We start from the raw sequence: 17,585 nt of genomic DNA on the forward strand, positions 1-17,585 counted from the left end.
ATGATGTAGCAGCTGCTTTACGTCAAGGTAGCTCATAACCAGTTCCTGTTGGTTCCTGAGCACAGCTTTCTTTTCAGTGCCCTCATACTTTCTTTTGCAGAAGACTGATGTGACGTGTGCCATAAGACAGTAAGTGCAGGATAGCGGCATCTAGACACAGGGACAGAAGGCATAAACATCACAGTGTGCTCTGACATCAGCCATCTTAAATAATGCTGATCACTCAAAGATGTACTTATACACATGCTTTTTACAAGTGTTTTTCATTTAATGTCGTCTTTGTTGATTTATTGTGGAAAATGATCCAATATTACATACTTGTCTGGGGAACAAAGCCGTGACTCGGTCATTGCTGTTACTAACTGGTGTCACCCAGTTGGGTAACAGTTCACTTAAAACGTTTCCAGATCATATTTATGCAGGAAGATAGAATTTGAAAGGGTTCAGAAATTTTATAGAATCACATGTAGAGCACAAAAATCTATTTTTCCTGTAACCACTGCAGTGAGCACTTTTGTCTATGTGAAATTGATCATTACAAGCAGATGATCGTTATAACCGATTTTTAAAATTTGTCTTTCTATCTCAGGCACAATACCACTGTAGTAGAGACTACGGTTGGGATCACTCTCCCAGGGCACTGGGTCTGATTCTGGGTCTGTATATCCCAGCGTGTCGGCTACAGCACCACTTCAGGATCAGGATCCTGGAGAATCTTTATGGCTTAATTCAGGCCTAATATCCCTTATCCAGTTCTTGTATAGCACAGTGGTTTTGTACAAGTGTGTGTGTGTGTGTGTGTGTGGACTAAAGCAGGGGTAGCCAATCTTATCCGCAAAGGGCCGGTGTGTATACAGGTTTTTGGGATAACCTGTAGGTCAGCTGTTCAAACCCAGGTGTGAGGACTCTTTCAGCCAGTCCTCTAATTAGTAATCTAATTAGGGAGTTGCAGTGAAAACCCATATACACACCGGCCCTTTGCGGATAAGATTGGCTACCCCTGGTCTAAAGGAAACAGAGGATCCTTGGTGATCCATGGATTGAAAATAGGGAACCAAATGGGATCCAAATGGGATACAACTGGGTCCCATTTGGGCAATTGTGACTGGACCCATATCAGACCCAGACCATATCTTCATGTGGGCCCATGTGTGTTTTAAATGGGAAATATAACTGATTCAAATTAGGTTTGGCCATAGGTTCCGTGGAGGACCCACATGAGTCTACCCAAGTGGGTTCTGTGTGGAATTCAAATGTGTTATATTTGGTGTGGCTCAGAGGATTAGGCCTCCGCGCTGGTAACTAGAAGGTCACCAGTTCAAGCCCAGCCTCAGCATACCTGTGGACCCTTGAGAGAAACCCCCAGCTCCCTGGGCACTGCTACAGGAGAAGCCCGTCACTGCTAAGCTTGCTCTCATCTATGGAGAGCAAGAGGGGATAGGCAAAAGAAAATTTCACTACAGGGGTTAATAAAGCAAATTCATTTCAAAGATAAAAGTATAGAACTGTCCAAAATGTCTTGATGTTGTTATAGCACAGGAACAAAATCACAAATGTCCTACGGTGGCCTAGTGCTGATCTCTGTTTTAGTAAGAATATGTGGACCATCTGAACCATAATGCAAATTGGAAAACTGAAATAGTGGTTTTCCAATTCAAGTGTTATGTGATATTCAAATGATAAGTCAATACCAATGCATTTTCACAGGCTTCCACTTAACATATATCACATTAAGGATGGTAGAGTAAACTTTTTCCACAGCCTCTACTAGGATATAAGAAATCTCTCTCTCCCCAGCAAGAGAGAACTAGATGGTTAAAGTGTACTTACTATATACAACTTCAAAAAGCTGGTGATTACGGAATGCTCACTTGCCATGGCACCCAAAGAGGTTGTCCCTCAGGACACAGTCACAAGTCACCAGGAAATAGCACCACCTATTTCAGAGAGTACAGAAATCTGAAAATATAGTTCACGCACAGTAACATTTATTACAATGAAATTCACTGTACAATCAAACTGAACCTGTCAATCCAAATCAACTAAGATATTAAATTTTTACTACATTATTCATAAATGTAGGATCAGCCAGTCTTTCTTCCAGTGAATCCATATCAGCAAAGTTGGTCAAAGGAAAATTTGCACCTTCAGGAAGCTGCACTGAGTCTCCATGTTTCAAGAGTGCATTTAACATTTTTCCATTGATTTGCTGTGTATCCTTAATTTCTTCAAGTACAGTCAGGACCTGGCAAAGAATGGAATTCATTGCTTTTCTTGGTGTGCCTGCTACGGGGCTGATGATTGGCTGGTGTTGTGCTGCAGGGCTGGTGATATGTTGGCCTCCTTGCAAGAGTATAACAATTAAACCAACTATCAGTATATCGATCGGTAAAACACATGTATTACTAGTTTTGGTAAGCACTTTGGGAAAATGACAATTCATTAGCTTCATAACTATTAAAATGGTTGATTGTCTTAGTACACATATGAACTCCAAGAAATGCATATAATTGACTACAGTCCTAACTTTGTGTGCCATGCGGCTGGAGTCGGACTAGCCACCTGCACGGCTGGTGATGTTCTGGCTTCAGTGCTGCAGGGCTGGTGATATACTGACCTCCTAGTAAGAATACAGCAATGGAATCATTAGTCAGTAATGGAAATGGCATGAAATTGCCTAAATATTAGCATGTGGAGAAATCTTGCAAAAATAACTGCTATTCATAAAATAATTTCACAGTATGGAAGATTCTAACAAAAGCAAAAAGGAGTGACTTGTAATTTCCTGTAACAAGTACGCTACATAAGAGAACCAGGCCGATATTTACTGCCACCACCTTTGATTTAATAATGCTGGGGAGGCCCAGCCAAATAAGGACGCCAAGGCAGAAGAAAATATTTTATTAACCCCTCCCCAGGTGTTCCTCATTAACATGCAGGGAGCGACCACACCCAGAGCCGTTCACTACATTATTCTGATTTGTATTCAAGCAAAATAGTATGGTCGATACATGATATATGCTCGTTTATCTCTTGCTAAAGCGTCAAAATCTCTTTCGTTCGATAAAGTACAGCTGTACAGTACTGTATAATGGTCCATGCATTTTATGTTGGTAATGCCTTAATGTGCTTTATCAATTACCATATGTAAGTACAGGATAATCACGTTATATTTGAGGTCCGTGGGTGGTTTAGCTTTATCCGCGGTTTCGGCCATCTGCGGCTGGTCTTGTAACGTATCACCCGCAGATACGGGGGACTAATGTAATTATTTATCACTTAACACTACGGGAAAATTTATGCCCAAAATAACAGCCATATACAGAACATTTCACTGACAAAACAAACGTTTTTTTTTCTGCTTACCACTTATATTAAAACATAAAATTTGTACTCACCTTCCCGGCTCGCTCGCTCTTCCCGCCTCTGGCTGCTTCCATCTCCAACTACATTTCACGGCCAGTTATGATATGCATCCGCGGTAAGTTTTGGGGTACCTTTTATTTTCAAGATTTTAGGGGGAAATTGGCAAATTTAACGTGTTAACCAGAAGATCAAAGCGTTTCCTATATTTATTTAATTTCAATGTGAGAATATTTTAATAATAATAATTAAAAATAAGAAGGTCTATTTTTTACAGTGGAGGAACCTCTTTAATTAATTGTGGTGATACAAGTGCATCTGAATAACTTATACGTGAATTTTACCATAGTGTATTTAACCCTTATATTTTATGGCAGTGTATTATGATTGAATAAGTAAATATTATAAATTGATTTAAATAGTACATGATGTATTAAATTCGTTGAAGGGAACAGCGATCGAAGTACCACAATAGAAAAAATTTTGCTTAACAAATTTTGATTAGTAAGAATGCTTGCTGAAATCATCTACTTTAGGCATATATTATGTGTTGGCTAATGATCTGTCAGGAAATGCCATGTCAATAGTGCACTTACACTGTAACTCTAACGGAATTTTGTAAAATAAGTTGGGAGCTGTTGCCGCCAGTTGTACCAACAGGCACGAGGCAGTGCCGACAAATCGCTTGTTTTTGCACCGTATTGTCTCTGGGGAATAGGAAATATTTCCATACAGCGCAAGAGGACTGTCGTTCGGTGACCAGCTCTTGTTCGCTTTTCTCATTTTCTTGCATTTTTGCTAAGTTTCACATAAACGTGCTACACTGTCTGTGACGACCCAGACACATTAGACAACATTTCGTATCGGCTCAGTTTTTTCTTAATTTTATTCGTCGCCGAACAAGACAGTATACTTGGTCGAAATACTTTCGGCTTCAGAACGAATAAAACACAACTTATTAGAGAATGGATAAATAATAATTATCCATCCATCCATTTTCAATATCCCCGAGGCAGGTAGTAACCCAGGAAGGGACGCCAATCCATTGACGGGGACACACACCATTCACACACGCCTTCACACTTACGGACTGTGGGGGGGAACTCGGAGGAAACCCAACCATGACAGGGGGAAAATATACAAATTCACTGATAAATAGTATTTTCAAATACCTTATTTATTTTTAAATATTATGGCCGGACCCGCCAAAATTGAACCGCGCTTTTCTGAAACTCGCAGATGCGCGTGCGCCTCACTAATAGTCAACAAAAGAGTCACAGCAAACAGTGATGATCTGTTTGTGGTTCTTGGTAAGTGCATTTTGAAACTATATCAAGACTGACATCATGTTAGTCTGTTAAATATCTCTATCAAACATTAAGTTTTCTAACTTAGTTTACACTGACTGACATTATGGAAGCCGTAGTCCTTTTAGTCAGACAGGCTAACAGGGTGAGCTGACAGCTATAGCTGATATAGTCCTATCCATGCTAAATATAACTAAAACGAAAGTGGGCTTAAAGTAAAAATTAGCGATTATGGTGAGAGCTTGTTATCAAAATTAGTGAATATCTCCGCAAAACTCTACCACATGTCCGTCCATCGTGTGTTAAATCTTAGCCAGTGTTGCTAGCTAAGGTTATCCGAGCCGCTGGTCGCATTGGCCTGTGTTAGAAGTTATTGTGGTTGTTAAGTGGAATGATGCCGGCAGTATTTTTGTACGTCTGTGTAAAATTCTAATGATGGGTTCAGTGTCACCAACCTGGCAGTAAATACTATCTAAGGTCATTACAAACCTGTTTGTGTCTTCCAGTTCAAGCTCCTTGACTGGTTTGAAGGGCTCGATGAGTACGTTATGATTCTGGAAAGGAAAGATCCCTGCCAGGATCTCTTCCAATTCTGCTTGTCAAAGGGAGGGTTCCTGTCAGAGGATCTGGCCAGACACGTGGTGGCGCAAGTGCTCCAGGCCTTGCGCCACTGCCAGAAACATAATGTGCTTCATCGAGACCTGAAACCAGAAAACCTCCTCATCCAAATACAGTCTCTACAGGTAAAACTGATAGATTTTGGCTGTGGAGACATTTGGAGGGATTCAGTCTACACCGAATTTGCAGGTTAGTGAGAGAGGCTGATTAAAAGTCTGTTAAATTAACCCAGGTTTTAGTAGCAGGTAGTGGGTAACCTAGTGATCAAGAAGTCTGGATTTGTGATCAGACTCCCAGTATGGGAGCTGGATTTGTATTCTGGGGTCCTAACCTGACTCACTTCAGTAAAAATACCCAGCTGTATGAAAAACTTCACCTTGTTCTTTCAGGGACAGAGGACTACACTCCCCCAGAGTGGTTCCTCACTCAAAAATACAGAGCTGGCCCCTGCACGGTGTGGTCTCTGGGGGTGACACTATATCAACTTGTGTGCGGCTATCTGCCCTTCCCCACCAAGAGGGCAGCCATTCGAGGCCGCTTGAAATTTCCTCCGTCGGTCTCTCCTGGTGAGCAGCTTACTTTATTCCCGTGACTCAAGTCCCCCAAAAGGGAGTGTTGCATTATGACTATGTGACTCTGACAATGTATTCTCTCACAGACTGCCGCAAACTAATTAGGCAGTGCTTGAAGCGGAAGGCAGCAGATCGCCTTACCATGGAGCAGATCGAGCTGCATCCTTGGTTTCGGCGCTGCTGATCAGGGTCACTGCAAAAAGTACCTCTGCCTCTAGAAAGGTGTGCTAATCTTTGCTAATTTGCTAATTTTGCTAATTGCCAGACCATGGAGCAGAGTGAGCTCCATCCTTGGCTTCAGCACTGCTGACCAGTGAGCTGAGAGTCACTGCAAAAAGTACCTCTGCCTCTAGAAAGGCTTGCTAATCTTTCATTTAAAAATAATAGGAAAACAAAACATACAGATGATGTAGCAGCTGCTTTACGTCAAGGTAGCTCATAACCAGTTCCTGTTGGTTCCTGAGCACAGCTTTCTTTTCAGTGCCCTCATACTTTCTTTTGCAGAAGACTGATGTGACGTGTGCCATAAGACAGTAAGTGCAGGATAGCGGCATCTAGACACAGGGACAGAAGGCATAAACATCACAGTGTGCTCTGACATCAGCCATCTTAAATAGGATCTGGCCAGACACGTGGTGGCGCAAGTGCTCCAGGCCTTGCGCCACTGCCAGAAACATAATGTACTACATCGAGACCTGAAACCAGAAAACCTCCTCATCCAAATACAGTCTCTACAGGTAAAACTGATAGATTTTGGCTGTGGAGACATTTGGAGGGATTCAGTCTACACCGAATTTGCAGGTTAGCGAGAGAGGCTGATTAAAAGTCTGTTAAATTAACCCAGGTTTTAGTAGTAGGTAGTGGGTAACCTAGTGATCAAGAAGTCTGGATTTGTGATGAAACTCCCAGTATAGGAGCTGGATTTGTATTCTGGGGTCCTAACCTGACTCACTTCAGTAAAAATACCCAGCTGTATGAAAAACTTCACCTTGTTCTTTCAGGGACAGAGGACTACACACCCCCAGAGTGGTTCCTCACTCAGAAATACAGAGCTGGCCCCTGCACGGTGTGGTCTCTGGGGGTGACACTATATCAACTTGTGTGCGGCTATCTGCCCTTCCCCACCAAGAGGGCAGCCATTCGAGGCCGCTTGAAATTTCCTCCGTCGGTCTCTCCTGGTGAGCAGCTTACTTTTTGTCCCGTGACTCGAGTCCCCCAAAAGGGAGTGTTGCATTATGACTATGTGACTCTGCCAATGTATTCTCTCACAGACTGCCGGAATCTTATTAGGCAGTGCTTGAAGCGGAAGGCAACAGATTGCCAGACCATGGAGCAGAGTGAGCTCCATCCTTGGCTTCAGCACTGCTGACCAGTGACCTGAGGGTCACTGCAAAAAGTACCTCTGCCTCTAGAAATGTTTGCTAATCTTTCATTGAAAAATAAGAAAACAAAACATACACATGATGTAGCAGCTGCATTACATCAAGGTAGCTCATAACCCTTGCCGACCGTTCGTAAAGGAACCATTGTTGTTCTTTGCTTTAGAAACTTATCCTCTGAGGCAAGGCAGTGGAAGGCACTGAGAAATCGTGCACTGACGTGCTGAAGCTCCTTGATTTGTTTGACAGGCTGGATGACTACATTATGATTCTGAAAAGGCCAGATCCCTGCCAGGATCTCTTCCAATTCTGCAGGTCAAAGGGAGGGTTCCTGGCAGAGGATCTGGCCAGACATGTGCTGGCACAAGTGCTCCAGGTCTTGTGCCACTGCCAGAAACATAATGTACTACATCGAGACCTCAAACCAGAGATCCTCCTTATCCAAATGGAAATTCTACAGGTAAAACTAATCGATTTTAGCTGTGGAGACATCTGGAGGGATTCGGTCTACACCGAATTGGCAAGTTAGTGAGAGAGGCTGATTAAAAGTCTGTTAAACTAACCCCTAGTTTAGTAGCAGGTAGCGGTTAACATAGTGATCAAGAAGTCTGGATTTGTGATGAAACTCCCACTATACTGTAGGAGCTGGATTTGTATTCTGGGGTCCTAACCTGACTCACTTCAGTAAAAATACCCAGCTGTATGAAAAACTTCACCTTGTTCTTTCAGGGACAGAGGACTACACTCCCCCAGAGTGGTTCCTCACTCAAAAATACAGAGCTGGCCCCTGCACGGTGTGGTCTCTGGGGGTGACGCTCTACCAGCTTGTGTGCGGCTATCTGCCCTTCCCCAGCAAGAGGGCAGCCATTCGAGGCCGCTTGAAATTTCCCCTGTCGGTCTCTCCTGGTGAGCAGCTTACTTTTTGTCCCGTGACTCGAGTCCCCCAAAAGGGAGTGTTGCATTATGACTATGTGACTCTGCCAATGTATTCTCTCACAAACTGCCGGAATCTTATTAGGCAGTGCCTGAAGCGAAAGGCAGCAGATTGCCAGACCATGGAGCAGATCGAGCTGCATCCTTGGTTTCGGCACTGCTGACCAGGGTCTCTGCAAAAAGTACCTCTGCCTCTAGAAATGTTTGCTAATCTTTCATTGAAAAATAATAGGAAAACAAAACATACAGATGATGTAGCAGCTGCTTTACGTCAAGGTAGCTCATAACCCTTGCCGACCGTTCGTAAAGGAACCATTGTTGTTCTTTGCTTTAGAAACTTATCCTCTGAGGCAAGGCAGTGGAAGGCACTGAGAAATCGTGCACTGACGTGCTGAAGCTCCTTGATTGGTTTGACAGGCTGGATGACTACATTATGATTCTGGAAAGGCTAGATCCCTGCCAGGATCTCTTCCAGTTCAGCAGGTCAAAGGGAGGGTTCCTGTCAGAGGATCTGGCCAGACACGTGGTGGCGCTAGTGCTCCATAGACAGGCCGCCGCATTTCCGTCGTGGTCCATTTCCGTTTCTGTATTTGTGTTGCGGCTTTTGTGTTGTGTTGGCCTGTCTGAGCCACCGCACAGTTGGCTGGAGTGAGATTTTCAATTTGAGCCTAGTCTGCGCGTTTATAAGCATGTCACAGTTTTATTACCTTACTTTTTGTAATTATTATTATAAAAACACTTGCAGTTTCTCTGTCTCATTTGTCATCACCCATGTCTTCACCTCTAGAAGATAATATCAGCAGCGCATAACTTCCCAGCTAGCATAGGGTGACCAGATAATCCATGTCAGGGAGGGCACTTTGAGCTACTTTGGGTTTTACAAACTACTTTCAAACTGAAAGGCTCCTGTGTTTGGCTAAATAGTTCCGCTCTTCTGGAGCTGGATGAGTCTTTCAGTTAAGGAAACAAACCAGTTGTTTCCTTGACTGAAAGACTCATCCAGCTGTTTCACATTAACATTAGTGACACATGCATGATTATAGGAGACTGACCAATCAGCACACAGCAAGAACTCAGTGCTCAAGTGAAATCCAGGTCCTTGTAATTGAAATGGTAATTTACAATTCCTGTCCTAGCTCAGAGTGTCCTCCCTGACATGGATTATCTGATAACCCTAAGATAGCATCATGTTATTGTTTCAGTGTTGAATTATAGTTAAATGCGTTGAATTATGGTCAGTGTAAAATTATTAATGTTGAAACTGAATTGATTTTTGGTTAGATTTTCAATATTGAAAAATTGATGGTGACAAAACCTTGATTCAATGTTAATATAAGGTGAAAGATTGAAGATCAACGTTGTTTCAGCCTTTTTGTCTGATATGGAATCAATGTCATTTCAATATATGTGTGTTATCTGGGTTATGTATTCCTGTATTATTCTCACTGCATCTGCTGATGTTTTGTAACTAAGCAGGTAAAATGTTCTGGGTGAAGCAATTCCTGGCTTCTTCATTCCTTACACTCACACCTTCAAAATGAAAGTTCAGACCTTGTCCTCCAGCAGGGATGATGCTCTGTGAAACCATGACTGCAAAAAGGGCATTTTCAATTATTTATTGGCTTTCACTTATACACTTTAGAAATAAGTTACACTTACAAGGACATTTGAAATAAAATTAAGTTGTCTGTTGATGGCATCCACAGAAAAATTATACCGATCGTTTCATAAGGTACAAGAACTAATTTAAGGCTATGATTAAACAAAAAATGGGTACTTTACAACACGCCCCTTAGACCACTATACATTTTTAGGAGTTTAATCATTTATGCACTAAAGTGCATACGTTATATTTTGTTTCTACTCTATGTTTACAAAACCTAAAATTCTCTAATAACCATACGACAAAAGGTTAAAAAATAAACAGCAATCAAGAAAGTGTTAATTTCTAAACTTGTACATGACGCTAATAACAGTAAGTAAATATATTTTATTTTGGCTTTATATTTCAAATCATAACAAAATTATTTTATATAAAAAGGTGTGGAGTCCTTCCTTAAGTATGACAGATTACATATTTTGTTCTTATGCTAAAAGGAGTTATTTGCATTATTTTGCAAATAAATACACATTCTCTCATCTTAAACAATATCTCCATACAGTCGATTCTAATCTGTCCTGGTGTGAATGTGGGATCCATATTGCTAAAATAATTTGTAAACACAGACCTGTGACAAAAGAATGTTAATGGCAGACGTTTGCTTATGCTATATTACAGAATGAAACCTAATAGAAACCAGATTACTATGGCAGGTATATTACACAGAAAATCAAGTTATTTTTCCATTCTGTTGACCTTCAGGCTCAGTGATTACATCCATTTGATCCATTCAGTGTAACTCAGTAAAACAAAGAGATGATAACTTAATTTGGTTCATAACACTGTCAAAAAATAAAGAACACATAATTCTTGGAACATACATTAGGTACATATGCAACATATTTTTTAATAAAAAAATCAGGTCATGTTCAGTTTAAGCATCGTCTCTTATGAGGTAAACCAATGTGACCAATATCATTAGCTAAGCTCATTTAGTGCGCTGTAATCGAATAAATATGTTAATGCATGCAACAAAAATCTACTGTCACATTTTCACATGTACATTTACATTTACTTCCAGAGCATTGTAATACCAGGACATATTCTCTTTTCAGAATCATATAAGCATTTTTTTCATGATCTTCCCAATGGTAATATTTCCAGAGTGATTGTACCATATTCTATAAAACCAATAAAAAATATACAAAATACATACTATCTACTTTAAAATAAAAGTACCTTTTAATTTAAAAGTGGCTGCAGGAAACGTGCAACGCCACCAATCTGCGTGCAGCTCAGATGGTCTTTTCCTCTTCATCGTCATCTGCTGGTATATTATCTCACACTGGCGCACAGAGAAAAGAGTAAATTTGTCTTTGCTGTTAGACGTCACCCTCAGCTCCCTGAAGAGGCACACACTTGCACACACATACACAGAAAATGGCTTCATGTGGAGACGGGAGAAGGTACAGATATGACATACAGAATATTTCACGCTGACAAACCATTCTGATTCACCACAAAGCACCACAGCCCGGGAAAATCGTCAAAGACTGGTTTCCCTGTCGAAGCCCTTCTCCAGACGGGTTCTCCACTGGTGTTTCCTCACGGCGCAGTTGGATACACTGCAAAGGGGAGGGGAACACATTGCAAGGCTGCACGTTAATTAGTGGGTGTGGCCCCTTAATTCACATGATGATGTTTGCTGCCTGAGAGCGTAGGTCACCCAAACATCTGGGCCTGGAAGAACCGAGACAAGCTAGGCCTGGTGTGCTGAGTAGAGGGTATACGCCTGGGGTCTCCAACTCCGGTCCTGGAGAGCTATCCAGTAGGTTTTCTGTCCCACTTGGCTTCTGATGAGCCACACCTGTTCCTGGTATTTACCTGAGAACAGGTGTGGCTCATCAGAAGCTGGGTATGATAGAAAACCTACTGGACGGTAGCTCTCCAGGACCGGAGTTGGAGACCCCTGGTATACGCTATATCAGGAGCAGGCAACCCTAATCCTGGAGTGCCAGTGTCCAGCAGGTTTTCCATCTAACCTGATCTCTGGTGAACCACAGCTGATCTCAGGCAGATAGTAACGCATCAGGTAGGATAGCAAACCTGCTGAATACCAGCACATCAGGATCAGAGTTGCTTACTCCTGCACTATAAGGACAAAAGTATCAGGACACCTAGCCATTATACCCACATGAAATTTTACTTGAGCTGGTCCCCCCTTTGCAGCTATAAGAGCTGCCACTCTTCTGGGGAGGCTTTCCACAAGACATTGCAGTGTCTGCGGGAATTTTTGCCCATTCGTCCAGAAAAGCATTTGTGATGTCAGGCACTGATGTTGGACGTGAAGGCCTGGCTCGCATTCTATCTCCATTCTATTCCATCCGAAATGTGTCTGATGGGGTTGAGGTCAGGTCTCTGTGTGGGACAGTCAAGTTCTTCCACACCAAACTCACCCAACCATGTCTTTATAGACCTTGCTTTTTGTTTTGGGGCACAGTCATGCTGAAACAGAAAAGGGCCTTCCCCAAACTGTTCCCACAAAGTGGGAAGCATAGAATTGTCCAAAATGTCTTGGTATGCATATCTGTGTATGCATACTAAGACCTACTGTATATACGTATTTGTTAACTGAGAGCAATTCAGATAAATTGCACATGTTTTATGCCACTTAAGGATATCTACATGTGAGCATAAGAGATATGACAATCAGATGGATCACAAAGCTTACATGTGAAGCAGTCTTTTACTAAAATGTTCCGCACTAACATTAGCATGTAGCAAGTGGTGAAGGACACTAACTTAATGTGATGAGAATTTTGTCAGCTCTAGTCTTATATTAGCAAAACACTTAACCTGAGCTGCTCCAGTAACACAGAGAACTGTGAAAATGTACGTGGGGGAAATTTAAATACCATTTCATATCAGTAATAAAGAGTCAGCACTCATTTTTGAGTTCCATGCAGAACCACTTTGGATCTCACTGCCATGACCCCAGACTGGTCGTTTTTTTTGCACAGAAACCAGGATAAAAGCAGTGGACAAGACATGCAGCAACATCTCCCCACAACCCCGCTCCATGCAGAGCAGCCCATGCAGACTCCTCATACAGTTCAGTATAAGCGCCCCCCCCCCCCCCCAAAATAAAACACAATCAGAGCATGCTTTGTAACAAGTATCAAACCAAAAGTTGTAAAAAGGACCACAGGGGAGTAGTGTGTGGTTCAGTAGGTTAGGATATGGCGCCTGTAGAAGGTCACTGGTTCAAATCCCAGGCTTGCCAGAGTGATTTCACCACTGGGCCCCAGAGCCAGGCCCTTAGCTTCTCAAGGACTCATTTGGGTAAATAAATAAAATGTAATGTGAAGTTAATAGATGCAGCAGGTTGATCACAGTCCATCAGTGTTGGGAAGGCTAGTGTGTTAATGGACAGAATGCGCAAGCAGGCTCCCGCTATCTACAATGCAGCTGCAAGCCAAAGCTAGCAGGAGACTCAGGAACGAGAAGACAGGCATGCTGCGCATCACAGGTGGGCAACACTTTCAGCCAAAGAACAGCAGGGGGCGACAGAGGGTGGCATCGACGCGAACAAAGGCCAGGAAGGGGACTCACCTTTGGGAAATCAGCTTTGAGGAGGGTTAGGAAAGGGAGCTTACGAGAGAAACAGAATGAGACATTTGTCAGGGTCTGTGTTGATTCCCCACACACACACACACACATACACACACAGGGATTGTAAAAGTGTTTCTAAGAATGAACAGCAGCTGCTGAGATCACGAGAACAGAAGTCTTTGCTCTGGTACGTTCCACCGCAGGCCTATCAACATCTGTGTTACAAAGGGAAGACATGATTGATAATTTGCATCGAGTGAAAATGCAAGAATGGGAAATCTGACTATGCCGCCAAGCTCACCATCTGAACAAAATATGTGCAGAATTATGAAAAATGTCAAATGCAGGGTCTTTATAAAACTGTAGCCTCACACCTCCAGAGTAAGTGGAGTTTGCACATTGTCCCCATATAAGGTAAAGAGGAAGAGACAAACCACTATTGGGATCTATTACTGATAACAAGGGGAGAGTCATTTTAGATCCCAAACAGTGGCAAGCATTCAGCTGAACTACAATCTACATTTCTAAGTAAAGACAGCCAGGAATAATCCTCATTCTTTTCTGGTACTTAATGTGAATCAGAGGAAGGAGACAAACTGCCCAGATGTCCAGCATTTCACCCGCGACTCTGGCCTGGACCGAAAATGTCGCACAGGCTAGACAGACTCGATTGGCATGGACAGCTCTGAGACAGAACACTCTGCTGGACATGTAGGTGCTGTGGGGTCACGCACGCCGCCGAATGTCAGCTAATCTGAGGATAAACAGAAACGTTCTGAAACCTTTTGGATGCCGGCTCCTTCTTCGCAGTGTCCGTGCTGAGGGCTTTCCACTCATTACCAAATGAGGCTTTCGCCATTTCCTCAGAAATATTCACTGTAGAAGGGTCATCTCTGTAAAAACATAAATATATAAACAATATTTATAAACTACACAAACTTATAAACAACAGGACAATAAATCTCAGGAACAAATGGAAAGAAGCTGAAAAATATTTAATTTTGGAAAAATGTAATTAACGACGAACAGAAAAAATAGAATTTAGTGATTATTGTTGACATACCCACAGCACACAATAATGAAATGTGTCCTCTGCATTTAACCCATATGTGACATTGCGACATAGTAGGGGGCAGCTAATTCAGCGCCCGGGGAGCAGTGCTTGGGGGGCGGTACCTTGATCAGGGTACCTAAGTGGTACCTTGCTGGTCGGGGATTCGAACCTGCAATCTTTCACTTACAAGTGCGCTTCCCTAACCATTAAGCCACCACTGCCCATGTGGAAGCTAGAAATAGGCAAAAACTAAAATGTATAAATACGTACACAAATACACAAAATTATACATTTATGTGTGTATATATAAATATCATACAAAAATACAAGACATCAGGGATGAAGTATAATTTTCGACGTAACGGACACAGAATCTGTTCCTTCTCAAGGATGGATTGCATACATTAAAACTGGGACTCTTCTGATCAATAACTGATCAGTTACACAAGGTGAGTAACAGATAAGCACAGTTCTATCAACTGCACCCAAAGAATATTTGAGTAGGCAGGATGTTTGCCATAATGGAGCAAATGCAGAAACATGCATGTTTTTATAATTTCCATTTGGCTTCTTCTGATTGGTTGGTCTTTGTGTAGTGGCTCCTATAGTCCAATCAGAACTTACTTGTAATGCCCCTCCAGTGGTACCTGAACAATCCCCTCTTCTGCCACAACACTTTCCTCTTCCTACAGGACAGAGAAAGGTACTGAAAGTCAGAACCACACTCACAAGTCAACAGGGATAAAAACAAATTTAACGTAACAGAGACCAGATATTAGCCCAGCAAGAACCAGGGAGAATCAAGAAAGTCATTAACATAAAGGACACATTTAATACAACCCTCACTGGTGTATTTATTAAGATTTAATTTTTGTAGCTACTGAGTGGGCGGTATTCGTGTGCATTTTGCCAATCAGATGGCTTCATGAAATGGTACCTCCTGTTGTTCATCCTCCAGCTTCTTCTTCTTGCTCTCTGGCATCAGGTCGTCCAACCAGCTCAGCTCCCGCTTGGTGAACAGGAAATCCAGAAGCTTGCGGATGAATACCAGAGCCAACACCTGGGGAGAAGAATCCACTCAGACATTAAACGTAACTGGTTTCATCAGTAGTTTAAGGCTTTTGTTCAACAGATATGCTATTTAGTAGTGATGGACAAAATGACGCTTCAATAACCATTTGCTGTATTTTATGAGCCCACTAGATGGTGCTCTTGATTTGCTTTGGTGCATGCTTTGTGCCCTTATGTGAATAGAGAGCCCCATCTAGTGGGGTCAAAAAATGCAACAAATGGTTCATGAAGCGTCATTTTGTCCATCACTACTATTTAGCATAGATGCCCTCTGACCATGATGTGATTCAGTTGTTGTAAAGTAACAGTTTTGAGAAAGCTAACATTATAATAAAAAATTAAAGCTAGGTAATTGAGAAGCTTAAGGATTCTGGGTTGCTGAAGGGGTCCATGGTGGAATTCTGATCTCTGACTGGAGCTGGGAAGGTGGCTACCATCATTGGGAAGACGATTGCGGCTCTGGAAGTTTTGATGACCCACAGGAGAACCAGACAGCTGAGCTGGATAATGGTGAAGAGGTGGACCTTCCTCAGAGGCACATGGCGCAGGTAGATGAAATCAGGCTGGTGCTTTGCAGGCATGCCGAAGAGCTTCAGGCGATCGAAGAACTGGACGAAGGCAAGAACAGATGTTAGCCTAAGAACCTGAATTTCACAACTGGGTGCCAATTTGGTCTGGTCCACCGCAGTGACAGCTAGGCTAGCCTAAGAACCTGGATCTCACATTTAAATGCTAACTGTAATTAGCCAATATCAAATAAAGCCATGTTATCAAACCGGATCATTCTGTTAGACACTAACTACAGCTGGGCCATAGTAAAGACAATGTCAGCCAATGGCAACAACAGCCTAAGAATTTATGTACCTGAATCTGACTACGACAGCCCACATTGAATCTCAGAGCTAGATTGCTGGGCATGCTGTAGCCATCATTGGACACATCAGACTGTCATAACTAATCCACTGGTGAATTGCTTAGAGTCCATTAGTATTTACCTGAATCCCCCTCAGGGACGACGCCCCCATGTAAAGGAAAACTCCATAAAGCACAGGCATGGGAATAAACTGAAAGGGAACAGAGAGGGGAGGGTTCAGTGTCATGGGCTAAAAACAGTCCCATGTGAATAATAAAGGCTTCACAAGGAGCTTTTCACGTTCATTACTAAATGCTCAGGACAAACATCAATACACAAATACAATAGGCAAAGCCTGTCGATAAGAGCAGTATAGAGCACGAAATTACTTTTTAAATTTTTTTTTAAATTATTTTTCATGTTGGGCTCTTCTCTTGATGGTGTAGGTTGTATGCACTGAGCTAGTCAATTCACCACCTAACAGGCGTCCACTTTGCTGCTGACCTTGAGGACGGAGGTCATGAAGACGGAGCAGCCCATCAGCAGGAAGATCATGAGGCCCGTGAACCTCTGCTCGCGGATGCCCAGGAACTTGGGCTGCTCCCCGGGGGCTGAGCACTCGGACTCCAGCTTCAGGCTGTTGACGTGCGAGATGGAGAGCACGGTGGCGGCCACGAACCAGGGCAGGCCCATGACCGAGCACACGCCCAGCATCACACCCACCATTAAGAGATCCAGGTGGTAGCCGCAGCCTTTCTGTGGATTAACAGGCTCACGTTCAGCGATGGCAGCACGACCTGTGGCACATGCTTAAAGGTGGCGCATGCTCCAAGCGAAATCGATGCAACTGACAACCCCTGTTTTTCGATAGCATGTAATTCGTGTGAATTGCTGGTTTCTCCGTCTGTGTCCCCACTAGTATTCAACCAGTAGCGGCTGTTAATAAAGAGTGTAACTTCCATTTTAAACGAGCTGTCATCTGCTTCATTAAAATGACTCCTGCACTCGCCACAATACGCTTATTTGTGCTCTGTGTACGATTCTGCCGCATCAAAAACATTCAACCCTCAAGGATTGTGGAGTGACATTGAACAAACAAGGTGGCAACATTGTTTTAAGTAAGCGTTCTTGCCGACTTGTTTGATTTCGTTTCATCCGGACATCGTTTGAAGTGTGCAGCCACCTTAAGAACCATTGGAGTCTCAGCAAGAGTTCATACCCAG

General features: G+C 42.7%; 3 protein-coding genes and 1 long non-coding RNA gene across 11 annotated transcripts in view; 2 read left to right on the forward strand and 2 right to left on the reverse strand.

Annotated features, from left to right (window-relative positions):
• Window positions 1–1,943: 1,943 nt before the first annotated feature.
• LOC111858337 (uncharacterized) lies at window positions 1,944–3,413 on the reverse strand. The gene is made up of 3 exons (XR_011983087.1): window positions 3,399–3,413; window positions 2,563–2,620; window positions 1,944–2,343 (listed from the first exon to the last, which is right to left on the reverse strand). It is a non-coding gene; the product is annotated as an uncharacterized lncRNA (long non-coding RNA).
• Window positions 3,406–17,330, forward strand: LOC140578814 (serine/threonine-protein kinase pim-3-like). 2 transcript variants are annotated; one of them, XM_072700793.1, is made up of 6 exons: window positions 3,406–4,673; window positions 5,177–5,477; window positions 5,678–5,854; window positions 5,947–6,082; window positions 7,969–8,145; window positions 15,424–17,330. In XM_072700793.1, exons 1-4 carry the CDS (start codon window positions 4,653–4,655, stop codon window positions 6,042–6,044), a joined length of 597 nt encoding a protein of 198 aa, XP_072556894.1. In that variant the 5' UTR covers window positions 3,406–4,652; the 3' UTR covers window positions 6,045–6,082; window positions 7,969–8,145; window positions 15,424–17,330. The 2 variants fall into 2 exon arrangements, with proteins under 2 accessions (XP_072556894.1, XP_072556893.1); XM_072700792.1 differs by lacking the exon at window positions 15,424–17,330 and adding an exon at window positions 8,258–9,671.
• LOC140578699 (serine/threonine-protein kinase pim-3-like) lies at window positions 7,160–9,671 on the forward strand. The gene is made up of 4 exons (XM_072700502.1): window positions 7,160–7,276; window positions 7,489–7,763; window positions 7,864–8,374; window positions 8,507–9,671. Coding segments are annotated over exons 1-3 (750 nt in total). The 5' UTR covers window positions 7,160–7,274; the 3' UTR covers window positions 8,337–8,374; window positions 8,507–9,671.
• LOC111858334 (sodium-driven chloride bicarbonate exchanger-like) overlaps window positions 9,774–17,585 on the reverse strand; it is a 38,876-nt gene continuing 31,064 nt past the window's right edge. For 4 of the 7 annotated variants that reach the window (XM_072700785.1, XM_072700784.1, XM_072700782.1 and 1 more), the window contains 7 exons: window positions 16,867–17,118; window positions 16,505–16,573; window positions 15,944–16,117; window positions 15,376–15,498; window positions 15,063–15,124; window positions 14,167–14,277; window positions 9,774–11,397 (listed from right to left, as the gene is read on the reverse strand). In XM_072700785.1, the coding sequence (XP_072556886.1) occupies window positions 11,319–11,397; window positions 14,167–14,277; window positions 15,063–15,124; window positions 15,376–15,498; window positions 15,944–16,117; window positions 16,505–16,573; window positions 16,867–17,118 (870 nt within the window). In that variant the 3' untranslated portion in view covers window positions 9,774–11,318. Of the gene's footprint in view, window positions 11,398–14,166; window positions 14,278–14,607; window positions 14,671–15,062; window positions 15,125–15,375; window positions 15,499–15,943; window positions 16,118–16,504; window positions 16,574–16,866; window positions 17,119–17,585 lie in introns of all 7 variants that reach the window. The other 3 variants (XR_011983085.1, XM_072700783.1, XR_011983086.1) reach the window with 3 other exon arrangements.

This window comes from Paramormyrops kingsleyae, chromosome 16 (genome assembly GCF_048594095.1).
Source record: "Paramormyrops kingsleyae isolate MSU_618 chromosome 16, PKINGS_0.4, whole genome shotgun sequence".
Lineage (NCBI taxonomy): Eukaryota > Metazoa > Chordata > Actinopteri > Osteoglossiformes > Mormyridae > Paramormyrops > Paramormyrops kingsleyae.